General features: G+C 40.0%; 1 protein-coding gene across 8 annotated transcripts in view; it reads right to left on the bottom strand.

The window, feature by feature from the left end:
* ubr4 (ubiquitin protein ligase E3 component n-recognin 4) overlaps nucleotides 1-18,140 on the bottom strand; it is a 63,832-nt gene that overhangs the window by 27,260 nt on the left and 18,432 nt on the right. For 4 of the 8 annotated variants that reach the window (XM_055012753.1, XM_055012755.1, XM_055012754.1 and 1 more), the window contains 29 exons: nucleotides 16,854-17,036; nucleotides 16,510-16,632; nucleotides 16,178-16,407; nucleotides 15,888-16,006; nucleotides 15,704-15,801; nucleotides 14,827-14,984; nucleotides 14,499-14,705; nucleotides 14,236-14,337; nucleotides 14,052-14,152; nucleotides 13,111-13,498; nucleotides 12,816-12,879; nucleotides 12,408-12,599; nucleotides 11,896-11,966; nucleotides 10,279-10,471; nucleotides 9,300-9,533; nucleotides 8,024-8,194; nucleotides 7,733-7,915; nucleotides 6,840-6,998; nucleotides 6,480-6,632; nucleotides 6,084-6,311; nucleotides 4,988-5,145; nucleotides 4,701-4,875; nucleotides 4,313-4,514; nucleotides 3,114-3,277; nucleotides 2,769-2,985; nucleotides 1,646-1,862; nucleotides 1,052-1,084; nucleotides 708-771; nucleotides 484-618 (listed from right to left, as the gene is read on the bottom strand). In XM_055012753.1, the coding sequence (XP_054868728.1) occupies nucleotides 484-618; nucleotides 708-771; nucleotides 1,052-1,084; nucleotides 1,646-1,862; nucleotides 2,769-2,985; nucleotides 3,114-3,277; nucleotides 4,313-4,514; nucleotides 4,701-4,875; nucleotides 4,988-5,145; nucleotides 6,084-6,311; nucleotides 6,480-6,632; nucleotides 6,840-6,998; nucleotides 7,733-7,915; nucleotides 8,024-8,194; nucleotides 9,300-9,533; nucleotides 10,279-10,471; nucleotides 11,896-11,966; nucleotides 12,408-12,599; nucleotides 12,816-12,879; nucleotides 13,111-13,498; nucleotides 14,052-14,152; nucleotides 14,236-14,337; nucleotides 14,499-14,705; nucleotides 14,827-14,984; nucleotides 15,704-15,801; nucleotides 15,888-16,006; nucleotides 16,178-16,407; nucleotides 16,510-16,632; nucleotides 16,854-17,036 (4,722 nt within the window). The remainder of the gene's footprint in view (nucleotides 1-483; nucleotides 619-707; nucleotides 772-1,051; nucleotides 1,085-1,645; nucleotides 1,863-2,768; nucleotides 2,986-3,113; nucleotides 3,278-4,312; nucleotides 4,515-4,700; nucleotides 4,876-4,987; nucleotides 5,146-6,083; nucleotides 6,312-6,479; nucleotides 6,633-6,839; nucleotides 6,999-7,732; nucleotides 7,916-8,023; nucleotides 8,195-9,299; nucleotides 9,534-10,278; nucleotides 10,472-11,895; nucleotides 11,967-12,407; nucleotides 12,600-12,815; nucleotides 12,880-13,110; nucleotides 13,499-14,051; nucleotides 14,153-14,235; nucleotides 14,338-14,498; nucleotides 14,706-14,826; nucleotides 14,985-15,703; nucleotides 15,802-15,887; nucleotides 16,007-16,177; nucleotides 16,408-16,509; nucleotides 16,633-16,853; nucleotides 17,037-18,140) is intronic. The other 4 variants (XM_055012758.1, XM_055012759.1, XM_055012756.1 and 1 more) reach the window with 3 other exon arrangements.

The following is an 18,140-nucleotide window of genomic DNA, read 5'->3' as shown; positions in this document are numbered from 1 at the left end:
AAGTAGTTTTTTGCACTAAAACAGAGGACAAATTTGGAGTTGTCAGGCCCACTTGAGATCAAACTGGGCTGAATGTGGCCCCTGAATTAAAATGAGTTTGACACCCATGCGGATACAGTAAAATATTTTGGCAACACAACAAACATGAGAAGCCATGTAACTCGATTCCACCCGACAGAAGAGTCGGGGAGACGGCAGGCTGTTACTAGTGGTGCTACCAACCAGAGAACAATCAAGGAAGCAATTAGAAAGCTGCCATCCTCATCGGAAAAGGCGACACCCATCACAAAAAGAAATGTGTGCTGTAAATGCATCAATAATCATTTTATAATCAAATCGTAGCCCTTGAATCGTTATCGAATCCTGAGGTGACAAAAAATTCCCACCCCTAGTTGATACAATATACCGGTACAAATTTGTAGGATCCCTCAGAACACAATAAACTTGGAAACGTCCTCTCTGAAGAATGGGATTTGTGTTTACCTTGTGGTTGTGATATGCAGTACGACTCGTGTGCAGGCTGGCAAGAAGACCCTTAGTCTGCTGCTGCACACCTGCAGGGGTTGGCATGGACAGGAGCAAAGTGGCCAACTCCAGAGCTGCAGCCTTGTTTTTCTCCTACATACAGTTTAAAGACATGAATTAACAATGAAGTGCCAAAAGAAAAACAAGTTAAAGATGGGAATATTCGTGTTTTTGCTTTTCACCTTTTCACTGGATGAGCCGACAGCAAAGCAGCTTTCCAAAGCCTCAAGAGAGCTGACCACCAACCTAAAATTGAGAGAGAAGATCAGTTCTGCCTCTCCTGTAGAAGTTGCCTTAACAACTAATCATACAGAAAAAAAAGCATTCTCAATCTGTTGCAGTCTGTGCTAATCTAAATGGCAAACAACATTGAATGCAAGAAGAAATGTCAGGAAAAAATGCTTTTGTTGTTGCTGCACAGGTGTGTAAATGGTGCATGGCATATTCACAGTCTCAGGCATGGACACACAAACTGGCACACATGCACAAAACCATACAAACAAGCAGAGAAAGGGCAGTTACTAACCGGTCCAAAGTTGATAAGGACTCAGTTTCACAACTTTTTATTGTATTTTTGGGAGCAAAAGAAAAAGAACAAAAATAAGTGTGAGGATCACAGAAAGAAAACAAGTGAAATTAAATGATTCAGTTGAACAAAAGAGAGGCATGCAAGAAAAGATGATCACAATAGCCATGCACTAAACACTAAAAAAGAACCTGACTGTCACTGTTCACTCCTGCTACATGACTGGACTAATGAAGATACGCTAAAAGAGGGCAGCACGAGTTAAAATAAAACACATCTATCATGGCATGTAAACATTTTTCTATATCCTGACAGCATATTTTATTTTAAAACTTTTAAGAGTCTGTAGATAAAAATTCTGTCAAATGATAAAAATCAACAATTATAGTGATATTAAATACGTACTAAAAGGACAGATGCCGCAGTCTAAATAGTATCTCAAAATGCGACCGCGTTGATAACAGGTTGTTTAAAACACAAACTAGATTGGAAAGTCTCACCAGATCATAAGTACTGTTAACTACAGGGAGCTGATAACTGGAAATGCCAACAACTTGTGCTGACCTTCTGGGTGCTAAAGTGGAAAGCCCATACCTCTCTAGCACCGTGCCGCTGGTTGTGGTTGGTGTGGCTATGTCTCCATCAGAGGTGCCATTGCCCTGGTTCAGGCTGGGACTGCAGACGTTGTTCACTGAGGCGGAGGAGAAGTCCTCAGGGGGATCCTCGGGCCAGCCAAACTGCTCCTTGGTTTTACCGTAGATTTTGACTGAATCAAGCATGGTGACTCCAGCCGGATCGACAGACGCTCCAACTTTAAAACAAACAAGAACACGAAACTGTATCAAAAGATACAACAATCTCCAAAACAAAGACTGAGGACATGAGACTGCTAGGTGTACAATCAATCTACATAATGACACAACAGTTTGGTTAATGAAAAGATTCCCAAATCCTGTCAGCAGGCCAGAGTGCACAGAGAGAGAGCCTGAGCTTTCCACCGTAAAAAAATCTTCTACTGTTTGCAGGATTTAAAGCAAATATCTGAGATGTCAGCAGAATTAATTTTACATTACATGTTAAGGAATTAAGACGGTGACAATAACAAAGAAGAAAGAGAGCGCAGTACTTTACCAAGACTGTTCATTCCCTGACCTTGCGCTGAGCACAGGCATGAGTTCTGCATGTGTACGTTATGTACGGATACTGGATCACGTGACCTAAATATGTAGCAGGCGGCAGGAATTGATCGGATTCAGAAACACCCCCACAAGTTAATCAGTTGTTCCTTGTATCATTTCTGATGGATAAGTCCTGATAAGTCCTCAGTGGTGGATTTGTAGTAGGATCACAATCATGTGATCATCAGCAGGCAGCTGATGTAGTGTTCACCTGTTGTCATGGTTACAGTGATGCTGTGCTGCTATCTGGCAATGATACAGAAATCCTTAACAAATCGGTGGATCTAGACTATAAGCCGCATCACTGCCAAAATCTAATGAGGTGGTCCTTGTGTCATGCCACGTTTCTTGGCGGAGTACGTAAATTATTTAGCCTGTTGGATATTGTAAAAAAATGCATTCGACTCATTAATAATTTAACTTTGCAGCTTTCATGATGATATATTTTACCCTTAATTGGAAGAGGCATAATAATCAGCAACAAAATATCTATCAACAGCTAGCAGGCAAATATAATCACTGCACACTTGTGAACTCACTGAATATGGACAGCTTCTTGTCGGCCTGCAGGGCCTCCTCTCTTGTGAAGGGGAAGTCAAACCAGCGGGCTCTTGTCAGGTTTATCTGCATGGTGCGACCGAAGACCTCCACATAGGAAGGAGCCCTCTCAATGGCCTGAGTCCCCACCTGCACCCGCATGCCGGTCATCACCATCGAACTGTTGTTGTTCACTGCTTCCACAGTGAATCCCCCAGGCTGGGAGGAAATAAGAAGCAAACCAGAGTCATGACAACAGTTCTGTAGGCATCTATGAACAATCTCATGTCTGTGGCAGTGTTAAACGCCTTTTCTGACACATAATCATTAAGTTTAAATGTCCCTACCTTTGTGTTGGCCACATACATCCCTGTGGAGTTGAGCCTGTGTTTGATCTGCTGTCCGTTGTAGACCTGCAGCAAGTCATTGCCCCCAAACTCCACCTCTGTCAGCTGCTGGTTGTGCTCAAAGAAGTCCACGGGGAACGTCACCTGACTGGAGGTCCGGGTGGCTGGAAGGAAAATCATTGCATTGAAATTAGAGAACTCTGGGAGTATAGTAAACATGGTGTCAGCAAACAGTTTCCTGCAAACACAGTAGCACATTTCCAGTAGGTGCATTTCAACTAATGCAGCTTATCTACTACACGCACTAAGGACAACCTGAAGAAAGCACCAAGGTCATGTAGAAATGTTGATGAAAACTGTTAAAGACCCAAACCCTGGGCTGAAGTGGACTTTTAAAACAAGTATTAACTAGGTGTGACAGTCTTGCTGCTTCAAGTTGTGTGTTTGCTATATATCCTGGGATCTAAGACAAGTTATTTTGATCATAAAGTAAAATTGTTCTTTTGTTGTTATGCATCTAATTTTTGTAATAGTTTGTCGTTTTTGTTGATTTTCCCATGTTTTTGTTGTTTTGTTTCTCATTTGTGTCATTTTGTGACACATTTTAGTAATGTTTAGTCTTATTTTTGTTGTTTTCTGTCTTTTTTTGTCTGACTTTGGTTGTTTGTCCCTTGTTTTTGTTGTTTTGCGTTTTTAGTCATTTTGTTTCTGGCTTCTGTCATTTTTTTGCTCGTTTTTGTTGTTTGTCCATTTTTTTGGCGCTTTGTAAATTTTTGTCTCATTTTTTTGTCTCATTTTGTTGTGTTTCATTTTCTGTCATTTTGTCTCTCGTTTTTGTAATATCTTGTCTTGTTGTTTTTTTGTCTTTTTTTTGTCTGAATTTTGATCATAAAGTGAAATACTACATCATTCAGTTCCAGATACCATAGATTAAGTGATTTGTGCCTTTTTGTAGATCTACTGTGATCTGGAAGTTGTAATGTGTAAATGATAAACTGAAGCATAATGTTGTTGAAACTGAATTTATCTTTCTTAAGAAATTTCAGGTTGTTAGTAATGTTATGTAAAAAGATAATTCCTTAAATGTGAACGCTTTTTACATTAAAACAAGGGAAAAATTGTGTTGTGTTTATTATATATCCTGGGATCTCGTTGCTTATGCATGTCCAGATATAAAAAAACGCCGTTTAAAAACTTACTAGCAGCAGCAGCTTTGCGCTTGCGGACCGGCTTCATGATACTGATGCCACAGCTGGGCTGCAGCGAGGGCTGAAGCCAGTACGAGGTGTTGTCCACGTTGGCCATGTAGATTCGCAGGCTTCCATCCTCACAGAGAAGAATCATGGTAGTGCGCTGCTGCTCATTACTGGCAGTGTGTCGGATGGCTACCATATCTTGAATCTGTGGAAAAAACAAAAAAAATGGAGTGTTCACCTTAGGAAATGGAAAAACAATCAAATTGAAACTTACACATGGTCTACAAGAGTAAAAGTTTTGGGTTTACACAACAGAGTTTTACTTTTTTTTGCCATTTATTGAAGCTGTAGTCACCACACTGTAACCTGACTCATAGTAAACGACCCTTACCTTAGCTTTGGCTGGCAGAGTTTTAATCTCCTGAATCAGAAAGGTGTCTGGTTTGACCATGATAACAAGCGGTATGCCTGTCGTCTGCTGCACGCAGCACACCAGGCCTGGGTGGTTCATGACCTCGGACCACTGGCACAGAGCAGGTGACACCTTACTGCTGCCACCGTTGGAGCTAAAGAAAGCAGCGGGACAAGTCGGTGTTACTTCATTCTGTTGTCTATGACAGTTTCCAGATGAAGTGCAGTAAGTTAGGAAGCCATATATATTTGTTTAAGAAGCATTACCCTTTGATGTTGATGGGGAAGAGCCTCTGCACTTCAGTTGTGCTGCGACTCACTGTGGCAGCAAAAGACTTCCCTTGGCTGTAGCTGAAGAAAAGCATCTGAAGGACATGGGAGTAATAGACAGACACACCGCCGCCGGCCACCTGCCCGTTGCTATCCTGGAGTTACAGAGAAAGAAATGACCTCAATTCTGCTTTCTACAACTCAGCATTTTCAAGATACACAAAACGCTGAATTGAAGTGGTCTATCAACACCAAACAAATATTCCAAAATATGATGAAGCAATTACAGATGAGGATTGGCTTAATATGTAGAAGATTCATCACACATCCACTAGTTTGCAGATATGGAGAGTTCTCCTGGAAAAATCTGGCATGTTTCTTTATTACACCAAAGATAAAACATAAACAGTTAAACCCACATCAGAAATGTTGGCGAGAGTGTGGAGAAGTTGATGTAGATCACTCATATGTTTTTTGGAAATGTCAGAAAATAACTGTGTATGCAAAGATCTACAACAAATAACGGGTTAGAAGATCCCTTTGACTTGCAGTGTGCTTTATCTTTGTAATTTCTCTGAAGAGTGTGATGGGAAATGACATATATTTAATCAAAATGCTGCTAGTGGCATGTAAAAAAGCCATAACGAGAAACTGGGGGATAACAGGACCACCAACAAAAGACCAATTGTTGAAAATTACTGAGGAAATCTACATAATGGAAAAACTAACTCACAAACTGAGACTACAGGAAACACAAATGGACAAAAATGGACCAACTGGACAAAATACAGGACTGTAAATGGCAATGTTGGAGGGGAATAAAGAGTAAATTATGATTAACAGGACTGAAGGATGATGTAGATGCTCTGTTACAACCCAGGAATTGTTCAGTTGCTTTGTTTGTTTTTCTTGGTTTGTGTAGTTGCATAAAAATAAATAAAAACTTGAGTAAAAAAACACGATAAAGCAATGTATGCACTGCAGGGTGGAAATAGCATAGACCTTTTTAAAATGTCGTTAACACATTGCACAATTTCAACATGGCATAATTTTAAAGATATATTTCTGTTTTCAAAACATAGAATTAATTCACCTTCAAGTCTTCGTGGGCTATCTCCAAGACATTTGTGACATAGAAGGGGCCATGCTGAGCACTGCTAGATTCGTCCATGATCTGAGTGTACATGTAACCTGCTGATGACATTATTACGATGATGTTCTTGCCCTCCTCATTGAAAAGGAAGGTAGCATCTCGGATCTTGGAACTTGGGAGGAGGAAGTAGTACATGGGGCTCAGGGCATCCACCGACAAGTCATAGATCTGTTTGACAAAGGAGACAGATAAAAAACACAAGTAATAAATAAATGTTGTAGTGCCTCCTAGACTGCCTTCCCAAATGAAAGTATAATTACATGAAACAAGCAATAATTAGTTAATACATTTATTGAACTTAAAGAGCATGTGCATGTCTATTCTTTTAATACACACCTTGACAAAGTCAGCGGTGATGATGGCGAGTTCAGTCTGCGAGCCCGGCAGCCAGATCGCTTTGATGATGAAGTTGCCTGTAGCCAGTTGTGGGTGCAACACCAGATGATCTGACACAGAACCCGTGCTGCTGAACGTTAGGACATGACAGTCCTGGAAAAAATGGAAGATAAAAGACATGATGGTTAAGTACCATATTCCTACAGTAAACATTAGTACACAAAGGAACTGAGTATCATGAATATCTATGACAGACTCCAGAATATTTTCTAATCTGCACTAAGTTTTCTAGTTCTGGGTGTGGAAAAAAACGCAATAAAAACAATAATGCTAAATTTTAGAAGAAGCTGGTTTTCTGACCTTGAGGCCGCAGACAGCCAGGTAATCTTCATTACAAGGGTTTCCTGTGAGGCTGAGGACAGTGAAAGGGACGGGCGCCGAGGCCAGACGGGTCAGAGTCAGCTTTCTCTTGCTGGAGTCGGCTTGCTTCAGGAGAGTGGACAGCTGTAGAACTGTTATCTGTCAGGTGGGAGACGGAGAGAAAATGGGTCAGGTGTTTTGTTCCAAGACCAAAAACTCTCAAAAGACAAAAAATCTAATTATTAAAATTATGTACACAGTTATAACAAAATAAAGGACTATAACTACAAAGAAAACTAAACAGGAATGCACATTTAGGAGACTTAAAATCATTGTTATTTTTTGCAGCTGCACGGCAACAACACAAGTGCAGATATTACTTTTCTGATCAGAGTGCTCCATTCCACGGTGAAGTGGATAATAATTTAAATAATTCAAACCCCAAATTTCTGAAAATTTGCAAAACCTTCAGGAAGAAAATTCCAATAGTTCCTTAAAAGTTACCCTTAAAAGTTTGATTTTAAAAAATCCCCCAAATTTGGCAAGAAAATTTGTGTAAATATTTTCAAAAAATGAGTAAAAATCTTCCAAAAAAATTCCTAAAAATATCTAGTGATTCCACATATATCAGTAAAACTTCTAATATTTTCTTTAAGAACATTCACAAAAAATCAACTTTTGTGATTTTTTGTGAATGCTCTTAAGAAGCATTTTTAACTTTTCTTTTTTTCCACAAAAAAATGTTCAAAGATTTCCCAAAAATGTTGAAAACGTGGACATCAGAAGTTTCACTGTGAAAATATTTTTCCCCCCACATTTTTAAACGGGTCGATTTTGACCCACAGGACGACAGGAGGGTTAATGGAACCCAGAGTTGATTAGATTCTGCTTACTTTTCCCTTCTCGTGGCTAACTGCTAGGTGCTGACGGCGACCATGGGGTGAAGACAGGACACACATGGCAACACGGCGTAGAACATGTGCACTGATGAGCTGGCGTATAGTTTGGCCCTGATCTCCACTGTAGTTCATCCTCACATTCTCAAAAGCTCCCTCCTGAGAGCCAAGCGTGGGCACCTGAGGAAAAGAGCAGGAATTAAAACGGAACTCCTGCACATAAAGTTTATTTTCATTTGATGCTGACTCTAATCATGTTTTGATGAATGATTGAGGAGCTCATCGTACCATTAACTGGTCTGTCATCTCCACATTTTTGTCCTGAGTGTGCAGCTCGTTGAGGGCTTGCTGAGCTCGGCTACTGCTTCCGACTGCTGACGCCTGCTGGAAGTTGGTCTGGATGGCTTCCATGAGAAACATAAGCATCTCCAGTATGACGGCAGCAGTGGATGATCCCATCTGTTACGGAAAGAGAGAGCCAAAAGCATAGGTCAGACCACATAGAGCAGGGGTGTCAAACATACGGCTCGCGGGCCAAAACCGGCCAGCCAGAGGGTCCAATCCGGCCCACGGGACGACTTTGTAAAGTGTAAAAATTAGAGAAGCTATTAACTGCAGTAAAACTATAAATTTAAAATCATTTCTGGAACATGACAACTTGTTTTGATCATAAAGTAAAATACTAGATTGTTCATTGATCTTTTGTCGTTTTGTGTCTCATTTTTGTCATATTTTATCTTGTTTTTGTTGTTTTTAGTCTTTTTTATCTGACTTTTGTTTGTCCCACGTTTTTGTTGTTTTGTGTTACCTTTTTATCTCGCTTGTGTTTTTCGTCTTATTTTTGTCACTTTGTGTTTCACATTATTCAATGTTTTGTGCATCATTTTTGTTATTTTGTGGGGATTTTTTTGCCTCACTTGTGTCTTTTGTCTATTTTTTAGTCATTTTGTTTCTCGCTTCTGTCAGTTTTTGTCTCATTTTTGTCACTTCTTACTGTATTCTCTAATTTTTCATCTATTTTTTTGTTTTGTTAGGTGTTTCAATTTCTGTCATTTTGTGTCTCGCTTTTGAAATATCTTGTCTTGTGTTTATTGTTTTTTGTCTTTGTCTGAATTTTGTCATTTTGATCATAAAGTAAAATACTATATTGTTCATTTCCAGATACCACAGATTAAATGATTTGTGCCCTTTTGTAGATCTACTGTGATCTGGAAGTTGTAATGTGTAAATGATAAACTGAAGCATAATGCTGTTGAAACTGAATTTATCTTTAAGAAATTTCAGGTTGTTCATAATGTTATGTAAAAATATTTCCTTAAATGTGAACGTTTTTTGCACTAAAACAAGGGAAAAAAATTGGATTTGTGGTTATTTATAGGTTACTATGCTGTGATTTTACTGGTGGGGGCCACTTTAGATCAAATTGGATTGAATGTGGCTCCTGAACTAAAATAAGTTTGACACCGCTCGCATAGAGTGTAGCGCATAAATTCTCAAGGTCTTAAGAGACACCATACAGCGACACTTATAGTCATAAATTTATAAAAGAAGAACAGTCTCTAACCACTTGTGTTATCAGCTCTTCCTGGCAGCCCTCGATGCTCTTGCACACGCTGCTCTTCTTGGGTCGGTCCTCATCACCGGGTTTGCCGTCACAGATGGTGACCTTGCCCTTGTCAGAGGGGGAGGCATTCTGGTGGCGAATAGCACTCTCAGGCATGCGCAGCTCACTCTGGAAAGCCGAAGACTCCTTTAGAGTGGAGCCCATGCCGCTGCTCGGGCTGCGTTTGACCAGGGCCTGCAGATAAAGCAACCCAGTAAAACAGCGAGAAATATAATAATGTCTAAACTCACATGTAAGTATATGGCAGATGGCAGCACATCAAATGCAATAGTTTCACATTAGATCATCTTTGTTCAGCTTCTTTACAATTAAGATTATCTGAGTTTGGTTGCTAGCTTCTCCACAATGTGGAGTAAATAATCAAAATGGTAAGAGACATTGTGTTTGATGGAGGTGTACTTTATCTGAACTGCAAACAAAAATCACAGACTGACACTACTGACACGAATGTCACTGGAACCATAAACTATACTCATTATAGGAATTTGCTGCATGCCAATACATCTACTTTCACTTTGTTATCCACTTAGAGGATTGCAAACCTCTAGTCGTAATATAAACAATTGCAAAATAAATGTATTAGAAGCAATTGTAATCACAACACTAACAGAAGAAAACATTGCAAATAACAAGAGCAAACAAAGAATGCTTAAGGCCTATCATAAATCTTATGAAACGGTAAACTGAAGATAAAATGTAGTCGATGGTTTGTTCTTCGTCACATGCACATTCAAAAAAAAATCCATCATTTAAGAATAACTAGGGTAGCTGGCCTTTTCAGTACATAAAACGTTGACAACAGACATTCATAACATGATTCCTCTCATTTTCTGGCCACGTGTGTGGGCTAGCTATAACCCTGATCAAATGAAATGACTGGATGGAAGTCAATGGGGAATGACTTGCAAGCCAAAGTTACCGCTGTTGTTCTCTTCCCATGATGACCTGAGGTATTCGGTCTCACCTGGCAGCTGCCATCCTCTTTGGCACCGCAGTCACAGAAGAAAGAGCCATATTTGGCATAGGAGATCTCATGGTCTTTGTGACAGACCTTGGCGCACACTGTGCACACACCTACCCCATCCACCATCTTACAGGTGTGACAGTGGTACCTGCAGGATGGAAAGTACAGTGAATGCTACATAATGCAATGCTACAACGAACTGTCATCAGCAAACAGTGTTGGAAAGTCTTCTATGTTTCTGTTACTTTATTGTGAAACTATTTTGGTTATGACGTCACTTGCTTTCCAAGTCCCCTCTGTACTGAGAGCGCATATTACAGATTGGATGCCCCTCGTGTGCGTGCATAAGCTGAAGTAAGTGACATTGTGTGTAAATATTGCTTTCATAACTGCTTAGGCATTGTTTAGTTGAACCCCTTTCTAATCCTGTGTTTATGTGCAAGTTTTAGCACTTTTGAGTGAAGATGCTAATTAGGCCCATGTGACAGTGTCATAACCTACTGTGCAGGTGTACATTTTATTATGCCTCCCAACCTGTATTTCTGCATGTTTGGAAAGTGTTTATCTGTTTCATATTATGTGTAGTTTATTCTCCATATGTGCCGAATGCATTTACATTAGTAGTTTGCCCATGCGGTCTCAGGTAACATGCAGTTGCGGTCTGCGCCCGCTAGAGGGAGACACAGACCACCAGATCACATTAAAATCCCCAGTTTCATCTCAACCTTGTTATTAACCTCTTACATTCTGGACACTTGTTGAAATTAGTGTCTTTTGGGGTTTTTTTTGACCAAATTATTATATTTTCTTTCAGAAACTACAATGTTTATGATTGTACTATATAATTTAACTATTTGTGAAATATTGTTTTGTTTGTTTCCTTTGGAGACCACACACCCCTATACTCCTTCAACCTATTCATACTGCATCCAGCCCGTCCTGTCCAACTTCATATTAAAGTTCTTGGAAATACTCTCCGTGCCCTTCTCTCTGACCGGAGCTCTGTCGATAGTAGCTATCGGACCAGAAACATCCCTTCAGAGTGTCCCACTCTATCACAAACAGATTGTTTCCCAAAACCCAAGCTCAGCTCAGAGAAACCGTCAATATGTTGTTCCCAGGTTGGTTTAGACTCTATAGAGACTGTAACTGCATACAGGCATCCAGGTGTGGGGAACTTGGAACTGAACTTCACTAGTTAGCTGCACTATACAATAAAAAACACATTACAAATAAACAATAACGATTTGTAATATTATTCCGCATATGTAGGTGCAAGGAAAAGTAAGAAATTAAAATTTTGTGTATCATTTCTTCACTAAATCGACAGTGTGGAGTCATCCTGTTTTCATGGGTTTTGACAAACACCGATAATTTTTCTCATTTATATACTGAACACGTATGGATCCAGAGTTTTTCCTTCATTCTAAGCTATGAAAGTTTTCCTGTGTGACAAATCTTACCTCTGACTTTGTAAAAAATTCCATTAGTTGATCATGATTTAAAAGAACAACCTGTGGTCTCATTCAAGATTAACACCAAAATCACAGCCAACAATAAACGTCTCTTTACCAGTGCTGATTCATGAACTCCTTCTGAGTAATGGTGAAGGTGCAGAGTTTGTTGCAAAGCGAGTCTTCATCCTGTGAAATGGTGACATACATGTTAATATGGATTGTTCCGGATAACAGATGAATGGATGGATAAAAACAAAGCTGAGGAGAAAAACAAAGACTGCATCATTTATGCATTTTAACTTTTCTATGTGGTAGTTTCATTACATGTTGTCCTTTAAAGCACTGTTTCAAGCACCTAATTATTACTGCAAATACATCAGTTTCAAATATAAATCATTAATCTTCATCATAAATAGGGGTTTAACATCAATAAACCCCTATTCCAGTGAACAATACTTTGGCTTTTGTATGCATTTAAGAAACACAAAATCCCATTTCACATAAAGGCACTTTGGACAACCATGTACTGATAATTTCATTGTAGTAGTATTCACAACTCCTTTTGATTCCACAGGATTACATATTTTGTAGTATGCACTATGCAGGAATAAATGAATGACATCTTACAGAGTCTTCTGCCTGGGAATCATCCTCCTCTACTGCAAGTTCCTCCACCCAGTCTGAGTCTACTTCCATGGCCTTCTCTTCTCCCTCCATTAGCAGCGCTGAGTTGCCCTGGCCACTGCTTTGCCGCAAGGCATTCATCACATCAGCCAAGTAGGAGATGATGTGGCATGAGCATTCCAGCATGCTGGCGTGCTGGAATTTAAAAAAAAGGTCTACATCAACTGCTGCTAATATCTGAATATGTCAATAAGTCCCTTTGGAACTATCAGGTGGGAAAGACAGGCTGGGTCATTGTTAAAAATAAAATAACACCTTGGTGAAGTCAAATACTAATCTTGTAAACTGCTGATGTTATATATCTGTAATTAGTATTATTATGTAATACATGATAAATTAAAAGAAACGTACCTTTCCATGGGACAAGTTTGTGCTCACTTTTTCCACGACATTCTTCTGTGTTAAATACTTTTTGCTGCAAAGCAGGTAATTTCAAATTAATATTCAAAACTGTAACTATCTGATAATAGTTAGATCACCCAAACTATGACATTTTAATTAAAATGTTCCATTTATGAGCAGTTTTTCTCACAAGTTTAGCTGTAGTCAAACTGCCAAATAAGAAAACACACAATTCCATCATGTAAATTAGATGAAAAAATGTGACAAGACACGGACCACCATGTCTGTGAAACTGGTTTCTTACCATCTTGTCAGCCAGTCAATAGCTGCCCTGTGCAGCTGGAGGTGTCCAGCCCCCTGTCCAGCACTGGCGAGTGTTGCCATGATGACCATGAGCTCAGGAAAACCTGTTCCATCTCCATTGGCCAACATGTCTGTTGCCATGGGAATAAGTGTGCTGAGGAGGACCGTGCACACTCCCTCGCCCACCTGGCTGTTGTCTCGCACGATATGAGTAGTGAGCAGCTGCAGAAGCTGCCGGTTTTCTTGCACAATTTCCAACTGCTCCGAGTCCTTTGGTGGAGTCGCCGTCATGCGTGTGAGCCAGGACTGCAGACGAGAGGGTTCCACACAGGCCAGCTGGGCCAGAGAACCACACAGACACAACAGGCTGGGGTTTGGACTCTTCTCCGCTGGGGATGACAACATCACCGTAGCATTAGATACATAGATATATGTAGTGTACTGTTGTAATATTTTAATGTAAGAACTGTTTTTTTTTTTTTTTTTTGCAAAGGAACTTCTTTCATGAGTAGAAACAGGTGCCAAACCGTGCAAATTCTAAGGTGTGGTAAACTGTATGGTATTCTCATCTATACAACTTTCACTTGTCATCCCTCTATATCAGGGTTGTCCAACATGCGGCCCGTGGGCCAAAACCGGCCCACCAGAGGGTCCAATTCGGAACGCAAAGTGGAAAAATTCCAGAGAAGACATTAACTGCAGATTGTAAATTAGTAAAACTATAAATTTAAAATCATTTCTAGACCATGACAAGTTGTTGTGATCATAAAGTAAAATACTAGATTGTTCATTGTTCTTTTGTCATTTTGTGTCTCATTTTTCTAATATTTTGTCTTGTTTTTGTTGTTTGTTGTTTCACACAAACTAGTCTATTTAAAGTGCAATTCGGCCTTTAGATAGCATTGTATTGCTTGAAATCAACTCTGACAAAAGTAGACTTACTGAGCTGGAAAAGCTTGGTGAAGAATTTCAGCACCCTGTTACAGAACTTTGCAGACAGGTTTTCATTGGCTGTTGCCATCATAATCTGGACAAGCTCCCCACTGGAAAAGAACAAACACAAAATATGTGAAGTAGCCGTATAAATTAGCATTAATGCAGTCTGATTTATCAGTCGAGTACATACCTGAATGAAAAGAACTCTTCCATCGCCTTTCGCACCTGACTGCTTTCAAGCTGTTTTTCAAGGTACTGCAGGCATTCCTCAAGGACAGACTCATCCAAACCACTACAAATGAGAGACAAAACCTTGTCAGAGCAACCAACTGAAAACAACAACAATAAAAGTGCAGGCTAGTAAACAAAAAACAATGTGCTAAAAAGGACAAACACCAGTTTTACACCAAGAAATGTAGGTTTAATTAACGGATCACATCACAGATGGGGTACCTGTTGGGGTCTGAGTGATTTGCAATGATGTTGTAACATCCAGTCACCAAACGCTCGTAGATCCGAGCCAGGAAGGCGTCAGACTCTGACGGGCCGAGGATACGCTCCAGGGAGGTGCTGCTGATCTCAGCTACGCTCTCTGTGCTGCTCTCCAGGAGGAGCGGCAGCAGAGTTCCTACAACCTGTGAAGGATTCAGCTCCTCCGTACTGAAAAGAGAAACAAGCAGCAATGTTAGCTTGCCGTAAGTGTTGTTAATGAACCTGTTCACTATAACCAGCTGTTAATGTATGTTATATAGATCTTAAACATAAGTGGACAAACACTTACACAATGAGGTCACCAGTGAGGCGAACCAGTGAGAGAAGGATGTGTTTCAGAGAAGAGGCCAGAGGCAGCGACTGGCAGCTCAGTGTGCCCAGGTGAGCAGCTTGGATAGCGCTGATATAGCTCTCTGATGGAATGGTATCGTTGGCAAACGCATTTCGCTGGAAGAGAAAACACACCAGACTCTTTAGAGAGACTCTCTCGCTAAACTGTGTTTTTTTCCTCCTGTTCGTTGTAGAAAAACGTTTTGAACTGAATGCACGCATCACATTTCACTAAAACACCTAAAAACTGTCTTTTATTTTGAAATTCCTGCAGACATTTGGCTCGTCTGACTTGTAAAATCCAACTGACGCTGAAAAACTGCAGCAAAAAAAGAGCCGGTGTTAATGTTTAAAGATAATTCTACCATGATTTGACCCTTGAACCACACTTTAACTGTATTTATTGAACATTTTTATACTTTTGCTTCATTTTCCTGCTGTTTCGTTGCTTAATTATGCTTGTTTCTGTCACTGCATTTATTTAAATATTCCACCACTGTCGACTCCCAGTCATAAACTCTGGGATGCATCAGCTCCTCAGTCGTCTTCACGCTTCACATTTCCTACTTAAAATATTTGACCAAAGCTCTGTAGTGTCACACTTTCCTGGTTTTTGTATGTTATATTATGAAATGTTTCTCAGTCAGTGTGTCGTTTCAGATGTTCAGTAATTACTGCCACAATGTGTTTCGTAAAATCACCTACCATCTCTTAAGCGACATCACTTGCAACTTAAATAAATTGGTGTCAAACGTGGCCAATCAGCTGCAGTATGTAGCTGTGCATTCTCCTTTATAAGATGCTTACATAAAGGTCAAATAACTTTACCAACGTACCCATGAGCCGATGTTGGGGAATTCATTGGTGTGGACGCTGTTCCAAGTCTCACATATTGTCAGTACAGCTGATGGTAAGTTCTGCATAATACTGTGACCTGTGAAGATTCAAATTTAAAGTTTAGGTTGAAAAAAAAAAAACAGTTGTGAAAGCAAATGTACCGTGAGTGATTCTTCTACATACCCAGAATGTTGGCCTTGCAGCGAGTGGAGCCGACAGACAGAACGGCAGCATAACCTTGGAGCTTAGCATCTGTCAGCTTGTTCTCCCCTTCCTCTGGGATGTTCATTAGCAGGTAAGATCTGGTCAAAACAAGTTTGGATTAATGACTGGGCTGTGATTAAAGAACAAGACAACCACTATCATCTATTTATCATTATCAAGTCAATATCATATATTTAGCATTTACCAATTACATTCTTGTATTCCAAATTGCTAATTAAACATGGTCTTGTAAATATGCTGTTTTTTACCTTGTGAAAGCTGTGTAAATGTCAGTGAGCTGCAGCGTGGCAGGCAGCAGGTTCTTTGTAATCTCAGAGGACTTCTGGGCGTCAGCCTCAATGGCAACCTTGGACAAATGCTCATCTAAAGAAACCTGAACCTTGGAGATGACTGCATCCAGCGTGTAGATGGCTTGCAGAGAGGGCAACTGATGAAGTGGAAGGATGACATTTGGGTCCACACTTGAGAAGGTGGAAATCTGAAACAGAATCAACATTTGAAAAGGTGACAAAATGGTCAAAAATTTTATTTGGACTGGAATAGCTACACAGGTAATCGATGACTATGATGTAATCATTACCTGTCTGGCAATGTACTCCTCTGCAAGCTCCACGTCGTATTTAACAGTGCTGCACTTAGCAGCTGTCATCTCAACCAGAGAGGCTGCTTGGTCTGCTTTCATTCCCTGCTTCACCAAATGCTCCTGTCACCGAGAGACCACAAATAAAACCACAATAAAAAAAAAAAAAAGGTAGTAAAAATGATAAATGAACACATGATAAAAACTGAAGTTGAAATCAAGAAGCAATTACACTTAGTGTCCATGAATCAAACACAAACACAATATTCTTGGATTTAATTTTAAAAAAGACGAGATACCTATCCCATGCTAATATTCTGTAGTACTTTCATGCATCAACATACCTTGATCCAGTTTACATATGTAGACACCCGGAGACGTGAGGACCATCGCAGGGTGTGCAGGATGTCGCTCTCACTGGGGTCACTGCACCCGGTCTTTAGCTGCTCCATGAAGGCTTTAGAGGGCGGCAAAACTCCCAGGATCCTCCACAGTATCAGGAAGTAGTACTGAAGGGAGCAGGCCTCCTGTACAGGGAGATAAAACAAACAGTTCACCAAAGGGTGCTTAACTGTTAAAATAAACGAAGTTTCTGCTGTTGAGCTGCTGTTACTGAGCACATTCAGGACATAAAGTAAATAGTCTAGGCGGCAGGTACAAGGGAACTCACAGCTGCACTCATCTTAAGTCTTAAGCAACTTTATGTCAACCACTGGCAAGTTACTCTTCATACTTGTATAAGCTGTTCATTTAGAAACAACACAACATAGAAGTCAAATGCCAAAGTGACTGGCTAATTATAAGGTGTATGCTGCTTTTTGGAGATGTACACCAATGTCCTTGACCAAAAAATAACATAAAATCCATCAACAAAATAAAATCAGTCTGACACTTTGGGGCCTACAGCCTGGTCTTACAACTTTGCAATAAAGACACAAACATGACTCTTCACCAACTTAACCCCTCAGATATTATCTGCTGTCCACAAGAGAACCTACAATTATGCAGACTTTACCACAGCCAAGGAGCATCATGGCACAGATCAGCAGCAAGACGGTAGATGCCAGATGATTGGTAACAATAAGAGCACACTATAAAAGTCTGACCAATGTGCCAAGTACAGTTACTCAGGTGTTGCCCAACCAATGACCTTGATTTATTTGGTAAAAAGCATGTTTCTCACCAAGAAAATGTATTGTCACTGATGCAGCTAAAAACATTTATGGGATTTTTCACTATACATGCTATGAGAAACAATAACCACTAAAACCCCCTGAATCACGATAAAAGCAGTAAAAATCCCACAAAGAAAGCTTCAGGAAGATCCACATTATATTGTCTCAGACAAACTGGGAGACTATGTGGAAAGACTGTGTTTAGTTTATAAGGTAATAAATGATATATCTCGTCCTCTACCCTGCTCTTCATTCTGTTAAAGTATCACAAGCCTGGAATAACACACAAGAACACATGAGAAGCAGCGCGACCTGCTATTTTTTTTCCTCCATTCCAATAAAGGGATGGCCCTGTTGTAAATGAATGTACACAAAGACGGGGTCATGTGTTGCTGTCTTATCAAAGCATTTAGTTGTAAACATTGTGTCTGTTGCTGCAAACAACACCATGTCATT

This window comes from Amphiprion ocellaris, chromosome 8 (assembly GCF_022539595.1).
Source record: "Amphiprion ocellaris isolate individual 3 ecotype Okinawa chromosome 8, ASM2253959v1, whole genome shotgun sequence".
Classification (NCBI taxonomy): Eukaryota; Metazoa; Chordata; class Actinopteri; family Pomacentridae; genus Amphiprion; species Amphiprion ocellaris.
Note: the sequence above shows the minus strand (reverse complement) of the source record. Positions and strands in the feature narration are given on the sequence as shown.